The sequence below is a fragment of the Dipteris shenzhenensis genome, chromosome 19 (genome assembly GCF_047967505.1).
Source record: "Dipteris shenzhenensis isolate YYH24624 ecotype China chromosome 19, Dip_SZ_1.0, whole genome shotgun sequence".
NCBI lineage: Eukaryota > Viridiplantae > Streptophyta > Polypodiopsida > Gleicheniales > Dipteridaceae > Dipteris > Dipteris shenzhenensis.
Window position 1 is genome coordinate 34906481 of NC_141614.1, and position 17315 is coordinate 34923795.

Here is a 17315-nt window from a genome sequence, read left to right on the forward strand (position 1 = left end):
GTGGACATTGAAAGCCTGTGCACATACAATGGCACTCTAGACAGGGCCACGCGACGGAAGATGAGCAAATGTGCCGTTAGGTGGCCAGAATTGAACCTTAGATTTCGGGGGGGGCGCCAACGGTGGTAGCTATGCACCCTTGAATTTCGATTGGTGATGGCGAGTCATTAACCGATGGTGGATAACTGCCACCTGGCGGTCTCATGGGCCAGAGCAAGGCGAGACAGGTGATAATGTTCGTATAGCGGGACACGAGGTGATATCAGAGCCAATATTGCGGGTGAACTCTAGGCTTGACCAATCGAGGTGAACACAGTTGACAACCAGTGGGGCTCGTGAGAACAACCTTTGAGTTACCAAGGTCAGGTGAGGGAGGTGAGGTCAAGAGGAGCCTTGGACGTCGTGTCAGGTGGCCGTCCTGCCGTGTAAAGTATGACTTGGCATCCCCTCAACAAATTGAACATTCCAACAAAGCCACTCAAAAGTGACAACAACAAAGTTGAAAGGACCCAAATGCTTGGCTTTTCTTAAATTCTCCAATCGACCTTTCAAATCCTTCCTTCGATCTGTATTTCGATCGCCCATTTCGATTTTGTCGACGAACTCTCTTCCCATTCCATGCCTGTACAGTTTTTTCAGCCGCTCCACCGCTAATCATCAGGTGAGTTCTTGCACTTTTTCCCACAACAGCTCGGATTCTAGCCCATTTTTCAGCGGTTTTGCGTTCGCTTGGAACGCCCTTGCTCTCTCTACATACTTTTTCCATACAGGCACAACAAATTTCAAAGATGCCATTCGAGTGTTCCTTGCGAATTTTACTGTTTCCTGTTCTTTGACGGAAGAGGCAGCAACTTCTAACTTCACGGATTGGCAAAACCAGGACGGATTTAAACGAAATACCTTTATATAAATACACTGGCAGAAGCTCTTCGAACTTTAATTCCCTTCTTATCGATTTTACAACACAAAATTAAGAACTTCAAATCGTAATGCCAGGTGCACAACTCTTGATCCAGAAAGATCGTAGAATATAAGCTAGATGTAAGATACGCACAATGCTTAAAGAGCAGGATACACGATACACAAAATAGAAAAGAAGGAGCATTAAGTAGTGCTGAGCGCTGCGATTATGACAACGAAATCATGGCTTTAAATTGAGAAAGGCCTCCTGACCAGCCTTGGATGAGCTTGATATGCAATTCCAAATACTTCGACAAGCTGTGATGACATAAAACCAATGCCATGTAGTGAGGCGATAATCAACCCAGCCCCTGGGAAGCTCAAGGAGAACGAGGGACCTGTGAAGAGCTGTAAGCGTAAGTGGAGATAATTCAGGCCAGAATTAAAATTCATTTCTTCTACATTAATGCCATATCTACCTATCACGACTGTAGCAACTACCACCCACATAAGAAACAGATTAGCAACATATATGAGGACTGATAATACAAAACTGGTCAGGGATACATACAGAAGGTACAGCCTCCTTATGCTGGTATATTCTGTTGATTTGGTTTCGTTCATGAGATATCACAAGACATGACGTGAAAGTTTTGAAAAAGACATCTATTTGCCTCCAGCAAACTTGGTCAGTTTTCTGCATGCAAGTGAAATATGAGGCAAAATCCACGGTCATTGAAATGTGACATAAGCAACTTAAATTCCATTTTTGATAGGGAAAGCTTGGAGGTCGTCCAGCTGTACATATATTTGGGCCCTGAGTTTGCAAACAACCACAAATGGAACTCATAAGTGGAGAAGTTCTAGAGCTTCCTTCAGAGAAAATGTAGAAAATCAGTTGCAGAATAGAAAGTTTTTATGCATTGCACTCTCGTGGACAGCAATTCTCAGTGGATGCTAAACTTGGACGCAAGGACTAGCCATTGAATGTTGGAAGACACTAGAGATTGTGCAAAACAAATTCAGAAGGGAATTGGAACGAAAATCCAGACTCCCTACAAGTTGAGACATTCATTGCACCATCCAGTATCTTGTTACAGGAACAAAGATAGAGAGTGATAGAGGCGATGGGAGCTACAAAGCTCAAAGGTTGGTATAGCGCAATAGTTGCATAAATGGCTTATGGGAGACTGGATGAATTGGACAGAGATTGCCATCAGAGAGCTTTGTAATATGAATACAAGAATGGTAATGAACTGAAGGAGAAGATGGCCTTCTATAAAAGAGATACACACCCCAAGGTTGAGATATGGGCACTTAAATGAGAAGATTTCTTTCTTCAAGAGGCGGTCAATATGGCGGACTTGGGTTGACGATCCCGTGAAGATGACCATCATAACTTCTTAGCTAAGGAGTGGGCATATCACATCCAAAAAAAAACAAGATAAATAAGCTCACGGTAATTAAACTCACTGCTAATAAAGAAGAATAATAAAAAGAAACTCACACCCTTAAGTCGGCACAATCTCTTTTTCCAACCCACAAAACTGTGGGTTCCTGTGTAAAAAAAGAAGTCTTGGGACACTATGGTAGACTTGGACAGGTACACACTCTGGCAAGATGAGTCATCAGCACAATGACTTGTGTCATTGACAGCTATTTGTAGAGCTGCAAGCTGTTTCCTTTGATAAGCAAAGGCTCCTCGTCCGTGTTCCCTGTTGTATCAACGTAGGAAATATATCATATCATATAATATCGTATCATCTCTTTCCCCGGCCTCCCACCCTTGTTTTTTTGTTTCAGTTGATATCACTGACCTTCTAAAGTCCAGACATCATTTGTAAGATTGGATTTATTTGCGTCTCGTGAAGGTAATACATTTTTCATGTGGAAACTTTGTGACTTCATAAGAGCATATTAGGCATGTATATGTTTTTGTACCATGTGAGCACGTCATTTCCTGACATTGAAGACTTGAGGAATCATGTTTTTTTTTTTTTGGGCAGTGGTTATATCTGCAGGCAATTCTCTAATCAATTTCCCAATTGCTTCTGCTAGAGTGCTTTCATTGGCCAGATATTCTCTATTTCATGAAATATAGTTTTTTCTGCAAGTGTAAATTATAATAGAAATTTCTACTGGGAATTTAACACATTACCTTTTTTTCCAGTGCAGAGGTCAGAGGAGGAAGCTTAATGGCAGAATTGCAGCCAGTGCATCGCTATGCAGCAGGTGCATTGCTAGCTCTGGCCCTACACCAAGCTCAGATTCACCAATGCTCCTCACCTTCTCGCGCAGATGCTTGTTTTACGGTGACACATGATGATCCAGTGGCAACAGAATTGGCAGAGTACAACGAAAAGGATGATTCCTTATGGATCAGCCCACGTTCTGGTTTGCTCCGCTTAATTTTCAGGTTTATTTCAGACTTTGTCTCCTTTCTGGGGCGTGTTGTTATTGGACAGAGAGTTTGATTATCTTATGGCCAGGAGGTTTTGTTCCTTCTCTTTTATTGCCTTTATTTTCTCTTTTGAGAGGAAAACAATAAAACCTGCTGGCAAGCGTTCTCCCCAATATTCAATAGATGAGGCTTGGTGGATGAGGTATCAAGAGGTGTCATGTGGCAGGTATCTGAAAATAGATTCAAAAGCTTGGGCTGGATTAGAGCAAACAGCAGTGTCTCCAGATGCCAAGTTCCATGTAGGAGCGGTAGGTTACATACATTTTTTGTCGAGTTCTGATTGGAAAATGTTAAAAAGGTGCCCTGTTTTCTTCAATGCCTTTGCTTTTGTTACGCAGTTTTTAAGAATCCTTTCAGAGGAGGAAGAGGATAGCTCGACATCCAGTAATGCGCAGGTAAATTTAGCTGCAGCAGTGGACACCCTTGCCCTCACTTTTGAGGAGCAACGCTTCTCAGTAGTCTCAGTTTCCCATGATGGAGATCACCCCGCACAGTGTTTGGAATGTAGTGGGGATTTTGAAGGTGCTCCTTTTGAGTCGCCAGCTTCAGAAAATGTATCTGATTCATCTGCAAACTTATTGAATGCATCCACGTCCTCTTGTATGCCAGCAAGAGGCAAAACAGAAAGAACTGGCAGGTCTGAAAGTTTTGGGAATGTTGTAGAAAGTGGTAAAACTGATTCAGATGGAAGAAATGACTTTACACCATCTGAAGCTCCTTTCAGGGAAAAAGCTCAGGAAAGCTCTAGTTTGTGTGATATTACTGTGGCATCATCTACTTGTGGTCTTAGTGAGAATCTTCAAGGAACCAATATTGATTGCAGAACAGCAGATGGCTCAGGTGGAGTGCCTATGCTAAGGGAAGACTACTTTGGTCCTTGCCATAGTGAAAATAACTCAAATGTTTCAGAGACATCTGCATTCCACAAAGAACCTGAAATCCAAATTACTACGAAAGAACATGTTGACGTAAAGAGATTGAGGGAATCGCCAATGGATGAAACCATGGAGAAAGATGCATCAGATTTTTTTTTAAAAGACAGTCCGATATCAGAAGGTAGGCTGTTGACACGACAAAGGAAGGTAGCAGTGCTCTATGAACTTCTTTCTGCATCTGTGGCTGATGTTCCTTTAGAAAAAGATAAAGATGAATCAAAGCTCAGGAGGGGTTATGATGCTCGCCAGCGTGTAGCTCTTCGACTCTTGGCAATGTGGCTCGATGTGAAGTGGACAAAAATGGTATGTATACTCCAAGTCATCTAACTCCTGTTAGGGGTCTCCTTTCATCTGAAATATCTGAACAGGAATTTATTTTTGATACAGATCTTAGAAGGTCTTTGTCCTCAGTGTCCGAAGTGCTCCAGTAGTGTGAACATTTGCCAAAGTAATCCCATTAAGAAATTCTTAAGAAAAGCCAGAATAGATATTCAGAAAGTTGCAATGTTGAATTTAATTGCATATTCCTGAGGCCAGTTGTGTTATTTCTACGTTCAAGGACCATAACTGTGCAAAGTAGAATCTGTGTTTGTGGCATTGAGGAGCTTGTTGTTTGCCTACTTTTTCAAGTCTTGCGAGCTACTTACTATTCTAAACTATGTTGTAAAGATTACAAATCTCCATGATTTCAAGTAACCAGTTTGGATTAGTTGCAGCCGTGGGCTATTATTACCTGGATGTTTCTCGTTATGTTGCTTGCTCAACTAATCGAGGGCTTAGGAAGACTACTGGTTTTCCTGTTCCATGGTACTGGTTTTTCCCGTTCTCTGAAACTATGGTATGTCAATAATGTGAAAGATAAAAAGGTGGTTATTCCATGCATACATCAAGGATTGTACTTTAGAAATTCAAGCACAGTCAAGTGCAGGTAGCTCTACACATATTGAGTCACAAGAAGGGCATGGGCGGAGGGTTAATGCATGACCCTGATTGCTTGGTCGCCGTGCCAAAATGTGGTCAAACAGAGGAGTCAACTCTTCTGCACTAGAGGCAACAAAATGGAATTCAAAAACATGGCAGTGTGGATTACTTGATGCCACAATCTACCCGTCTTTGGCTGAATGATATCTATGCACGGTCAGTAGTTTGGAGGAATCATTATGTAATTTCAAAGACTGAGATGATAGAGTTCTTGTTGAGCTGCTGACTTGGTGTAAGAAGATCTAAGTTGAGGTGTGAGGTGACATTGATCGGATTGCATCTTGTGAGGATCCCAAAGTCAAGGCCTCAGACACACATTGCGAATGTTGTCTAGAAAGTTTGGAGTAACTGCAGTTATCACAAGGATTGAAATAGGTACTTGCGCTAGGGCCAAGTTCATGATTGTCTCAAGAGTTGAAAATTTTGTGATTTTAATACTCACAACTTGTCACGTCATCATTTCCTGACAGACCATCAATTGAAGGACTCAAGGTGACACGTCAGTAATGATCCCACATCAAACCAAGCTTGTTACTGAACAGGAGGGTGATTGGAAGGGAGTGGCAAACTCATCTTGTGAAGAGGCCTTCTTAGTTTAGGGAGGTGGAGAGAGAGGGGGGGAGGGATTGGGTACATTGGTAACTGGGGGGGGGGGCGACTGGGGACATTGGGGAGGAGGGAAGGGAGGGATGGAGAGCAGGATGAGAAGAAGGCAGGGAAGGCGGGAGCAGATTTGGGGTCAAGGAGAGTGAGAAAGGCTACCAGGGGCAAGCAGTGAGAAGAGGGTCCTCATCTTGGTCGGCTGTGGGGGAGGATTGTGGGATGGCTAGGATTGGGAGGTTCGTTGGGGAGGAATTTGGGATGGCTTGGTTCAAGGTGGTTTGAAGAGAGGAGCTGATTGGGGACTTTGGAGGAAGCGGAGATTCCGAAGTCGATATGACCTTCAAAGCCAGCATCTTCTGAAACTGGTGGTGCTTCTGGCAGCTTTGTGTCCACTGGATCTTGATCCGGGCCTGCATGTGGGCATTTGTGGGTGCATGCTTCCCTTTCTTCTCACCTCCAAAACCTCTGCAGGATCCAAAGCCACTGGCCCTCCACTAGCGGCGGGGAATGGATTTCTCTGAAGGGTGACTGTGATGCGGCATTGGTCCTTTGCCTTTGAGAAGGGGTGTGCCTTGCTAAGCGCAGCTAAGTCTTGGCCATGTGGACAGACTTTCTAAATTGGAGACACTTGTCTTGGCAAGCCGGCCATGTTGTCCCTGTGATGGAGTTCACGTCCACTCAAGGTCTCTAAAAGATATCTGCAGGAGGGTGTTAAGAGTCCTCTAGAACCAGTATCATCTTCTGCAAACCAATCCTTGAGGTTGCAGTTTTGGGAGTTTCAAGTACAATTCCAAAATGTGCACCTAGGAACCGACGATGTCCTCATATTTCCTAGCTTATTGCAAAAATTTGAGTCACTGGGAAGCGTGGAACATGATGCTTTACATCTTGTCGCTCTTGTGTAGCCTTGCTACCAAGGAATAACAAAATCTAAGTACAATCCCAGATACGTGTGGCTGTGCTAAGCAGGAGCTCAGTAGTCTGTTGAGCTGAGTGGAAAACATGGGAAAGATGGGAAGGATGGACAAAGGAGGAGGAAGGACGAAGGAGGAGGGAGAGCAGAGTGAGGGAGAAGGAAGAGGGGCGAAAAGGAGGGAGGACGACGGGCTGAAGAGTCAGGGCTGAAACCGTTAACTTCTGGCAGGCTGAGTGCAGCTGTGGAGGGGGTGAGAAGATAGGCTGAGTGAGGGGGGGGGGGGGGGGGGTAAGCTAAAACATCGAGCGCTGCGTTCGAGCGAGCCCAAAGTTCGAGCGACAGTTATGAGGAACTTTGTCTAAACTTGTAGGAGCAATAAGTTTTTAGTAAAAATGGTTGAATCTACATAACACTATTACAGATTGTTTTAAATTATTTTTTGTATGATTCTTGGCAACTTACAAAGATTAAACTTACTATTGGATAACTCATAAATCCATGCAAGTCAGCAATCATTCAATGAATACCAAAGGGAAAATTCTTGGCAACATACAAAGAGAAAACCTATTATTCGATAAATAATAAATAGATGCAAGTTAACAATCATTCAATAGATACAAAAGGAAAAATGTTGCAATGTCTACACCTTGAGGCGATCACTCAAAATCATGTAAGGTAGCACGTGAGTTGAACATGTTTCTTTATTTTATGGAGTTACATACATGGCAACAATAGTCCCACCGATGATATAGAAGCTCCTCCTAGCAAAATCTCTCACAAACAACTATTTGTAGCTCATCAATTTTTATGCTACCGACATGATTTGATCCATTTTGTACACAAAATGATCACATGAATAAAATGTTTAAACTATGGAACTATTAAATTATTGATCACCTTATGACCATGATGATGCTAACTAAATATGGATCACCTTCATATGTCCTTGACCATGTATACACCTCTAGAATGGAGGGAGGAAACCAAGGACCCAGGCTCTATATGAGAAAAATCCATGGTCATAATTAAATATAGAGTTTGATAAGGTCCGACTCTCATGAAACAAACATAAGTATAAACTTTCTAAAGATCTAGGATTTTGACACTTTAACATGATAAAGGTATTCATTCATATCATTCCGATCGTTTTGACTACAAACATGACCATATTTGGAGTCCAATTGACCAAGTTATGGCCCAAATAAAATTGGCAAGAGGAGCCTCCCAAGAGGCCGCGATATCGCGGTCTCTAGGGAGGCTCTTCCTCCCATTATTTTTTTGCCTTGAAAATGGAAATTGCACAAGAAAAACACATACTTTGACCCCTTTCTTCCACCCCTCCTTCGTTGACTTTTGAAAAACATTGCCAAACATTTTCAGAAATTGTTGTTTGTCTATAAGACAATTGATTACTCACAATATCATGGGTAGGACAACAACTATAAAAGTAAGCAATGAATGCTACTTTTTGAACATAAAACATCACACTAGAATGTCAAAAGTTATGAAATTCCTCGCTCGAACCATCACCTCGCTCAAACGCAGTCGCTCGAATTCTGGTAATCCTCAGGGGGGAGGGGGGGCGAGGAGGGGGGACGCTTTGCCCAAGGGCAGGGCACCCAGGCACTATGAGCTGCTACATTTGCTAGGTGCTGCTAATGCCAGATGGTCTGGCATAGCAGCGTGTAAGGGGAGAAGCTCAGGCAGGGACTACACAGGCTGCCACAAGAGGCAGGGAAGGAGCAGGGAGCAAGGAGGAAGGGGACAAAAGTGGAAAGGGGCGGGTGGATGAGAGCGGCCTGGTGAGGGCGGGCTGAGCAACCAAGAGTAGTGGGAGGCAATGGGCTTGGGGGAGGGGGGCGGGGTTCCAGGAGCAGCAGCCAGTAATGAATACAATTGGAAGCTATATAACCCAAGATCTTGTGTATGCATGAACTGCTCACAATGGCCTTTCTCAATCGGGTGTATACTATAGGCAATTAAGCTGTTTCTGTCCCTTATAGTTGAGGGAGGAGTGTTACGTTGGTCAATTGTGTCCCATCTTTGAAATCTTCAAGAAATGGCCCAGGAGCAGCAGCCAGTAGTAATGAAGACACTTGGAAGCTATATAACCCAAGATCTTGTGTATGCATAAACCGGGTTTATACTATAGGTGACTAAGCTTCTGTCCCTTATAGTTGCGGTCAATTGTGTCCCATCTTTGATATCTTCAAGAAATATTTGTTCATCTGTTTTAATGTGCAAAACACTGTCAACAAATGACATGGTTAATTCTATATAGCATATCTTGCTACTGATGGCTCGCTGTGTATTTGCAGGCAGCAATGGAGATCATGGTCGCATATTCTGCCATGGCTGCCCAGGAGGAGAGAGAGGCAAATAAGGATGATAAGGATGATAATCGGAAAAGTTGGGCTAGATGGAAACGGGGTGGTCTCATTGGTGCAGCTGCTTTAACTGGGGGAGCACTCCTAGCCCTGACTGGAGGTCATGAATTGACACAACTGTTTTCCTATTATAGGTTACATTGAGTTGTTTTTGCGTTTCTTCTAAAATGATGTTTGTAGAAACTTTTATATCAGTTAAATTCAAGCTTAAGTGAAAGTTTCAGTGTAGAAAGTAGCTTGCTTCGTCAATAACAGGTCATCTTTCATAGTTACATGGAGTTGTTTTTGTGTTCCTTCTAAAGTGATGTTTAAAATCAAGCTACCCTTGAAAGTACCTCTGTGGAAGCTTGGCTTAACCCTTATCTTGTTAAGGGTTGTCTTTTTATGCCGATGTAGTATTTTTGCTGTATCTTGTGTAATTCATTCTCTCATCTTGGGTTCTAAGAAGGGAGTAAACTTTTTAAAACAGAGTTTTACTTGTTGAATGGATAAGGCTTCAAAGATCGGAGTTTAAAGAAACAAAAACATTTTGCAAATGCTCACAAGTTTAAGGGTGTTATTAATGTTCAAAGCCGGCTGCAACCCAGTGACCCACCCAACCCATCTCCCTTCCCCTCTTGCCTCCTCCCTCTCGATGCTCAATGCCCTAAAGAAAATTATGGACATTGGACATTACCTCCCCTTGCCACTTCAGTGAATGCAGGCTTCATTGTGATCAAGAGGCCATGCTATGCTTGAACTGATTAGATACAATTGATGCCCTGAAAGAGGAAACGATGCATTGAAACAAAAGCAAGATGGACAAGCGTCCAACATCAAGGCTTTTGAGTTGGAGTTGGTGGAAGCTAGACAAGAACTGAAGAAGGGAGAAGTTCATACAACAGATGCATCCGCATTAGAGGCCGTGCTGAAAGAGAATGCAGTTCTGAAGAGGAGCCTAGAAAAGGCAAAAAAGACAGTGAATATTGGATCTAAGTAAATGGAGGCTAAAGTAGAAGCTAAATTGGAAGCAGTCTAAGCCCAAGACATGGTCAGAAAACATAGCAGAATTGCATAGACCTTGAGATACTCATTCAAGGGGATTTTGAGGAGAAGAACAGGCAGCAAAATAAAGCCCTTTGGAGACAACCAGGAAATATATGCATGATAAGTTTAGTGTGGATCAAACACAGATTTAGAATGCATGGAGAGTGGGAAAGGATGAGACATTCGAGAAGCCATGGATTATCAAGTTTAAACATGCAAAAGCAAGACAAGACATCCTCATGAACAGAGCAAATCTCAAAGGGACATCTTCATCAACAAAGGTCATGCAGAGTGAGCAACAGAAGGAGGCGATCAAGAAGGTGATGGAGGCAAGGAAGAAGGGCGAATGGGCAGTATATACAGATGGATTACTGATAATTTAAGACTGAACGCCTCCCCCCTCCCCCTCCCCCTCTTTTCTTGCCAAATAAGGGGTATGCAGCCTGTGGGATCATACAAGCCTATGCAAAAGCCTGTTAATAGTTATTAGGTTACAGAATCCCATACAGCTAGAAATTCCAAATCCAAACTGTGGCCTGAAATAAAATAGCAACTAAAGGCCTATAATGATGGAAGAACATTAATAAATGCGTAAATACCATACTCCAGACACTAGTTGGCCCATGGCCCATGCGATTCCTTCTCATGTTTCACCGCCTCCTGGTCTTCCTCATCATCATCCCCATCCGGATCACTATCTTCACCTTCTGAGTCTCCCTGTACGTCACTGTCTTCTGGGATGATGATGCATCAGATGTGAATTGCATTTCATGAGCAGCTGCACTGGCATGAGAACGGAAGTCCTTTGCAAGCTCGTTAGTATAGACAAACTCCTAATGTGAGCTTGTCCTGAAGGCTAACCCACAAAAAAAGAAACGAAATGCAGATTGCATTAGAGAAAGAGAGAATAACGATTGGAAGTTGTAACCAAAGGATACCGTCATCGATGGATGTGATTGACGTAACATATGAAGCACAAAGGACTAGGGAAATCAAGTGAAATAGCAAATGGAAAAACAAATTGTGGATGCAAGCGCTTTAGCAAAGCGAGACAGGCTATGCAAGCCTAATATCAATGAAGCAAATGCAATTGAAATTGTTGCAGACAGGATATGCAAGTGCAATAGCAAATTCAAGTGAAATAGAAAATATAACTGTAATAGCAAATGCAAAGAAATTCAACCGTACTAATATAGCATAGCGGTGTAGCCTTTGTAGCTTGAAGCTTCTGGCATCGATCAGAAGGAAGATTGCAAGTTACATTGTGGTCTATAGAGAACTTGATCGTACGGTGGAGCGGTGAGCCTGTTGTGGGTCGTCACAGAGAAGCGTATGGTGGAGCAGCGCTACTTGCAAACGTGACTGGGAGTGACTACCATATGACACATGATATGGTAGGAAACACACCTCACACGTGGAGTTCTTTCTTGTTTTCCTTGATTCATTAGTAGCTTATTGGAGGTTTGGTAGACATCTCTAGTTTCCTCTGTGGGGGTTGTATTGTCATTAAGTGTCCAGTTTTTGGTCTCATAGGGATTTTTGGCCTTTAGACGTTAGTTTTCTCATAAAGTTGGTCGATCAGAGTAAGATACCCTGATTGGGAATCATCAATGGTATACCAGTCAAGGTTGCTGGGTTATTTTTCACTATAACCTTTGTTGTGATGCACGTGCCAAAAGCATCTGGTGCATATAAATTGACCTTTGATTTGGATAGCCAGACTACTCCATGACTGGGGAGGCGCCGTACTACCCTAGAGCCAATGAATAGGCAGAGTTCACAAATAAGGTTTTCAGCAAGATCATCAAAGAAGAATATGGAAGCAACCATACTTTTATACTGCACAAGTAAGTTATAAACTCATGATATATGATGTGACATGCAAGGTGGTGGTTGACATCATATCATCTCTCCATAATTTTGTCTTTCAATAGCTCACATTTTGCATTCTCTAAGGAATTATAGGGTGTTTCACGTTGTGGTCCTTAGAAATTTTGTGTGGAGTTCGGAGACTGCTTTGTGAGGAATTTATGTGATCAATTCAATCCTTGGTGGCGAGTTCAAACCTTTTGTAGGATTGCTCTTTTGGTGAATTTGAAGGAAATGGGGGCACCTACTCTGATTCTCATGAAGTAGTAGTGTGTGAGATAAATTTTGTTCATGCAAACCTTGGTTGCTAGATCACTTGTAGCCATTTAAATCCCAAACATATGACTTCAGTGCAATTTGTGGAGTGAAGATGTTGCATACATATGAAGAGGGTGATATCTGTGCATATCTATAAGTACTCACTAGAGAGAAGGTCAGGAGGGATTTTGCAGGACATTGAGCCTCCTGAACACCCTTAGAACGCCTGGGCTCCTGGCATTTTCCATTAGCGGCTGCTCACAAGTATAAGAAGCAAACTAAGAACATTGTGGAGCAATCTAAAGTTCCTATTTTTGCAAAATAAGTATATAAATTATATGGCAATGCCATCAAAACCAGGCATGGATGCTCTTGCTGTGCCCTCCTGCTACCATTGATATATCTTCTTCTGCATCTTAAAATAGTTTGAGTACTTTCTTGTGCTGGACTGAAATAGATAAGTTGAAGATCTTTATGAGTTAGAGGGCAGAGCTTGAGTTATATGCCTATATATCTGTATATCATATAGGATCATATCGACGTGAAGCTGTAGTTTTAAATTTTTTTAAATGTTTCTTAGGATAAGTTATTTTGCAAGTTGAACTCATCAGGACTCTGCAAGTTGAGCTCAGGGATTTGAAATCTGTATGTTTGTTTTGAAGTGACCTGTTTTCATTCTAGGGCTTCTTGGAATGTTTGTGAATCTTAAAAAGTTATTGTATGCTGGAGCATTTTGGCACCTATAACTTACACCAGAAACTTTTACCTTGTAGTGATAGTCAAATATGCCTCGTTTTCTCAAAGAAAGTGAATTGAAGAGTCATATTTTTAAAAAACTTCTAGCAACAGTCTCATATGTGCATTTCTAGAGGCACACAAGGGAGGGTCTGGCACAGTGAGAGGGGGAAGGTTTGCGTGCAGGTTGCATGGCATGCTGCTATTTTGTCTTCAATTTTTTGTACATTGTCATCTGATAATCTTTGATTTCTGGATTGCAGGCCTTGCAGCACCAGCTATTGCTGCTGGTTTATCCGCATTAGCACCAACTCTTGGCACCATCATTCCAGTTATTGGATCTACAGGGTTTGCAGCAGCAGCAGCAGCCGCAGGCTCTACTGTAGGTTCTGTCGCTGTTGCTGCTTCTTTTGGAGGTATCATCTTTTCCAGCCTTATATTTTTAGGCACATAGATTAATTGGATGTAAGAAACAGCTTTGTGGCTAGCAGTCCCAAAATGCATGCAGGGAAAGTTGAAGAATTTGTATTCTTTGGGTAGTAGCATTCTTGCACCATGCTTAAATATGGATGCCAGCTTCTCACATTTGACTGAATTGAGCTACATTAAAAATAAAAGACCGAATGAAAACTACTTTTACTTGGACCTAGCACCTGGTTGTTAGCTGTCCATTGCCTTTTCTTTCACGATTCTGGAATATTCACCTCTGCCTTTCAACATTTGAACTGCCCTTTTAGTGCAAGGTCCCCTGGGTGAGAAAGTCCCAAGTTTGAGTGAAGAGGATTCACAGCTCTGATTGTGTTTAAGTTTGGGACTTTTGACTAAATATATGGCCAAGATGTGCCTCAATTTTTATTAAGAAAGTATTTAGGCAGCAAGCCACTTGGTAAAGAGAGGCTCAATCAGCTCCCATGTAGAAGCTCTGTCAGGGGTGTTGTCATCATTGGGTCCAGGTTCCTGCACCTCCTGTACCTCAAGTCTTACTCCCCATTGTACACAAACCAGAAACAAGCTGGAACATTGGTGCAATCACAGCACCACGTGCTAGTGGCTCTGCGAAACGCTAGAGTCTTCAAGATGCCAAGGCACCAGCAGCTCCATCCAGTCATCCCCCTTCGAAACTCGGGACAAACCAAATACTGCAACGTACTAGGCCCGTTCCACTTCAAGCTGCATCCGCAACCTCTGTACAGCAAGATCCCTTTGGTTTCTCCACATATATCCTCACCAACTAGCTTCCTTCTAGGAGCTCTGGTCTTGCTTCCAGGTACCTCTAGAACTAAGCTCTTACCAAGCTCCATCAAAGTCTGAATCATGAGCCTGCGAAGGTCACTTGTAATCCCTCTGGTTCCCTATTTAACATCATGCCCGTGATCTATCTTGGAACCTCCTTCTTGCCACCTGCATCCAGCAGCATTACCATCTGTAGAGTCTATGACATCGGTGTGGTCATAAGACTACAGACAGCTCCAAATGCTTCTACCTTCAGGATTCCCCCTTTGTATGCATGGAAGGCTTTCACCCTCCACCTAGACAAAGATTGTGACCAAAGCGTGCGATTGATATCAATATTAATGCAATAGAGAGTACCCTGGTCCATCATTATGCTTGTCATGACAGCAAGCTAGGTTTTTCCTAAAGTACCTACCAAATGAGAAACCTATTGTGAGAGTGGTGCACATGCGGAAGTGTGAAAAGAGAGAAAGAGCAGATAGACATAGAGAATAGGCAATAGCAACTGTATTATCCGGATCAGGGGATGCAATCCCAAGCCAAGGGCGTGAACAAAGTGAGGAGAAGAATGCTCCAAAGAGCACCCTGTGTGAGACTGCCATGAGTGGTGGAGGAGGGGGCCTTATATAGCCCCCAGATTGCTCTAAAGAGTGTCCTGTGTGAGACTGCCATGAGTGGTGGAGGAGGGGGCCTTATATAGTCCCCCAGCCAGCCTTGAAGGTTGGCCAAAGGGGCCATCGGGTAACCCGATCAGGTGGGGAACCAAAGCTGGGCCCCTACCCAGCCAGTACCTTGGACCTTTTGTCCCCTGCCAGCTTGCCTTGATCAGGCCTTTAGTGCCCATAAACGGCGTTTTTGGGCACCCGAAATGGTTCGCCGTTTCGGCGCCTTTTCCAAAACCAGACGGCGTTTCGGGCAGGCCACTTTTTTTTTTTTTTGGGGGGGGGGGGGCTTTGCAGCGCCTCTGGAATTTAGACAAGGAAATGTATAGATAGAGCAGCATTGTAAGAGCTTGTAGACACCAATGCTCAGCTATAGAAGCAAAAGTACCAGCACACACACACACCCGCCTCAGCCACCAAGTAAGAAGTTAGAACCCCATCGGCGGGTACGGAAGTTTTTGCTCTCCCTCTCCAGCCTCTCCTCTTGCTCTCCTCTCATCCTACAACCCCCCTCTCAGCCCGCTGCCCCTCCTCTTTGCTCTCCTCTCTAGCATATCCCCCTTGCTTCCTCAGCCCTTGCCCTCCTCTCCAACCTCTCCTTCTTGCTCTCCTCTCCTCCTTTCTTTCCTCAGCCCTTGCCCTCTTCTCCTTGCTCTCCTCAGCCCTTGCACTCTCCTCTCCTCCTTGTTATCCTCTCAGGCCTTGTTGTATATAAAAACCAAAACTCCATTTCCACCGTTTCTTCTGGTGACTGAAACTCTGAAACACCGTTTCCTGCCTGTTTCCGAAACTCCTGGGAACTATGATCAGGCCCTAACTTAACCTATTCCTACACCTTACTCAGGGCAGGCACAACCACTAAGAAGCCCTTGCTCACTATGAGATGCAAATCAGCCCTGGAATGATAATCAAAGTAATTATTGTTTGAACATATTTTAACAGCAGAAATAATTGAGCATGCTGTGCCTTTGAATGGGCAGCCAGCCCTATGTGATGGGTAGTCAGCTCATGATGATTATCTACCATTCTTTGGAAAAAAAAAAGATGCTTATCTACCTTAGGAAGGAGATTTGCATTTACATCCACAAGCTGGCATTTTCAGATGAGTATTTTAATGCAGCCAGCATTGAGATGTTTCCTTTAGAATGTTCAGCCTAGCTTCAGCATCTTGGATGTCACTATGAGAATGCTATGGTTTGTCCTCCTTTTTTTCTACTTTGAAGGCCTTCGGCCACTATGATATAGACATGTGCATTGTGTATATAGGTACTCAAAAGAAATCATTGAGCGTCTTATGAGAGGTAGAAGACAGTGGGAAAGTCCTACTACTTTGAGATTGAGGGCTCTTTTTCATTTCATTGATAACTTTTTCTCATTCGGTGTGGATTGAGTTATCTAAATTGGTGATGATATGTTGATCATGTGTTCTTTTGCTGTCTTCCAAATTGCTTGTGACTTGGTGGCATATTTGTTGTCCAATTCTTGGACTTTTTGCTCAATTGTGTCGACTTTTGCATATCCCGTGTTGACTTTCCTTTCTAGTCCATTCATTCTTTGAGATAGCTCATCCATTGCATCCCTTCTTTGAGCTCTATGTTTTGCCCTTGCAGGTTCATGTTGTCCTGCTAAAGCATGAAGACTGCTTCTCTCTGTCGTTGAGCCTCTTCTTTATTAGTGTTGTAAATCTAAGGTGTATGGGTCATTATTTTTTTTGTTACTTTGTTTGGGCTAGACGTCGTTGACTTTGGTTAGACATCCTTGACTACGTGCTCGCAATCTGTCCTGTACCCGTCCCATAGGCCCTACACCGTCATGCAGTGTTTTCTTCCTTTGTCCTCTTTCTCGTTTTCTTGGATATCATCTGACCTTCCCTGTATGCAGCACATTTCCCTTCCTGTCTTGCTGCCATTAATCGAGTCATTCCTTTCCTCCCTTCTGTGCTTTTGCTACAAGAGTGTGATGTCATCATCTAGGTATGTCTTAGCCTCCTTCAGTGTTGTCTCATTCCTATGGAAGTTGATCTGTTTGCTGCAGTTCTGAATTTGATCACCATTGGCCTTCCTGGTGCCTCAGCCTTGCTTGCTATCCAGGCTGCCTCAAAAGTCAGATTTATGCCCATTTTGTTAACCAAAGATCCAGCATCTCCCATTGGAATGTCGCCTACTGCGAGCCCTCCTGACAATTACATTCAAACATTTGCTGTTCCTCCTCATATGAGCTCTTTTTTGGGGGCTGAATTATCTTTTTTCCCCACCTCTTTCCACTCTAGCAACACTACTTTTCCCTTGGTGATTTGTTGCAGCATGTTTGTCTACCATTTTCATGATTTTCTTGTCGTTCTCCTGCGTA

At 43.1% G+C, this 17315-nt stretch overlaps 1 protein-coding gene across 2 annotated transcripts in view; it reads left to right on the forward strand.

The window, feature by feature from the left end:
• Positions 1–483: 483 nt before the first annotated feature.
• The window catches only part of LOC147890389 (transmembrane and coiled-coil domain-containing protein STS1-like), a 74920-nt gene continuing 58088 nt past the window's right edge, over positions 484–17315 (forward strand). The window contains exons 1-6 of one of the 2 annotated variants that reach the window (XM_087390547.1): positions 484–661; positions 3071–3316; positions 3528–3609; positions 3700–4599; positions 9115–9283; positions 13335–13487. In XM_087390547.1, the coding sequence (XP_087246673.1) occupies positions 3096–3316; positions 3528–3609; positions 3700–4599; positions 9115–9283; positions 13335–13487 (1525 nt within the window). In that variant the 5' untranslated portion in view covers positions 484–661; positions 3071–3095. The remainder of the gene's footprint in view (positions 662–3070; positions 3317–3527; positions 3610–3699; positions 4600–9114; positions 9284–13334; positions 13488–17315) is intronic. The other variant, XM_087390548.1, reaches the window with a different exon arrangement.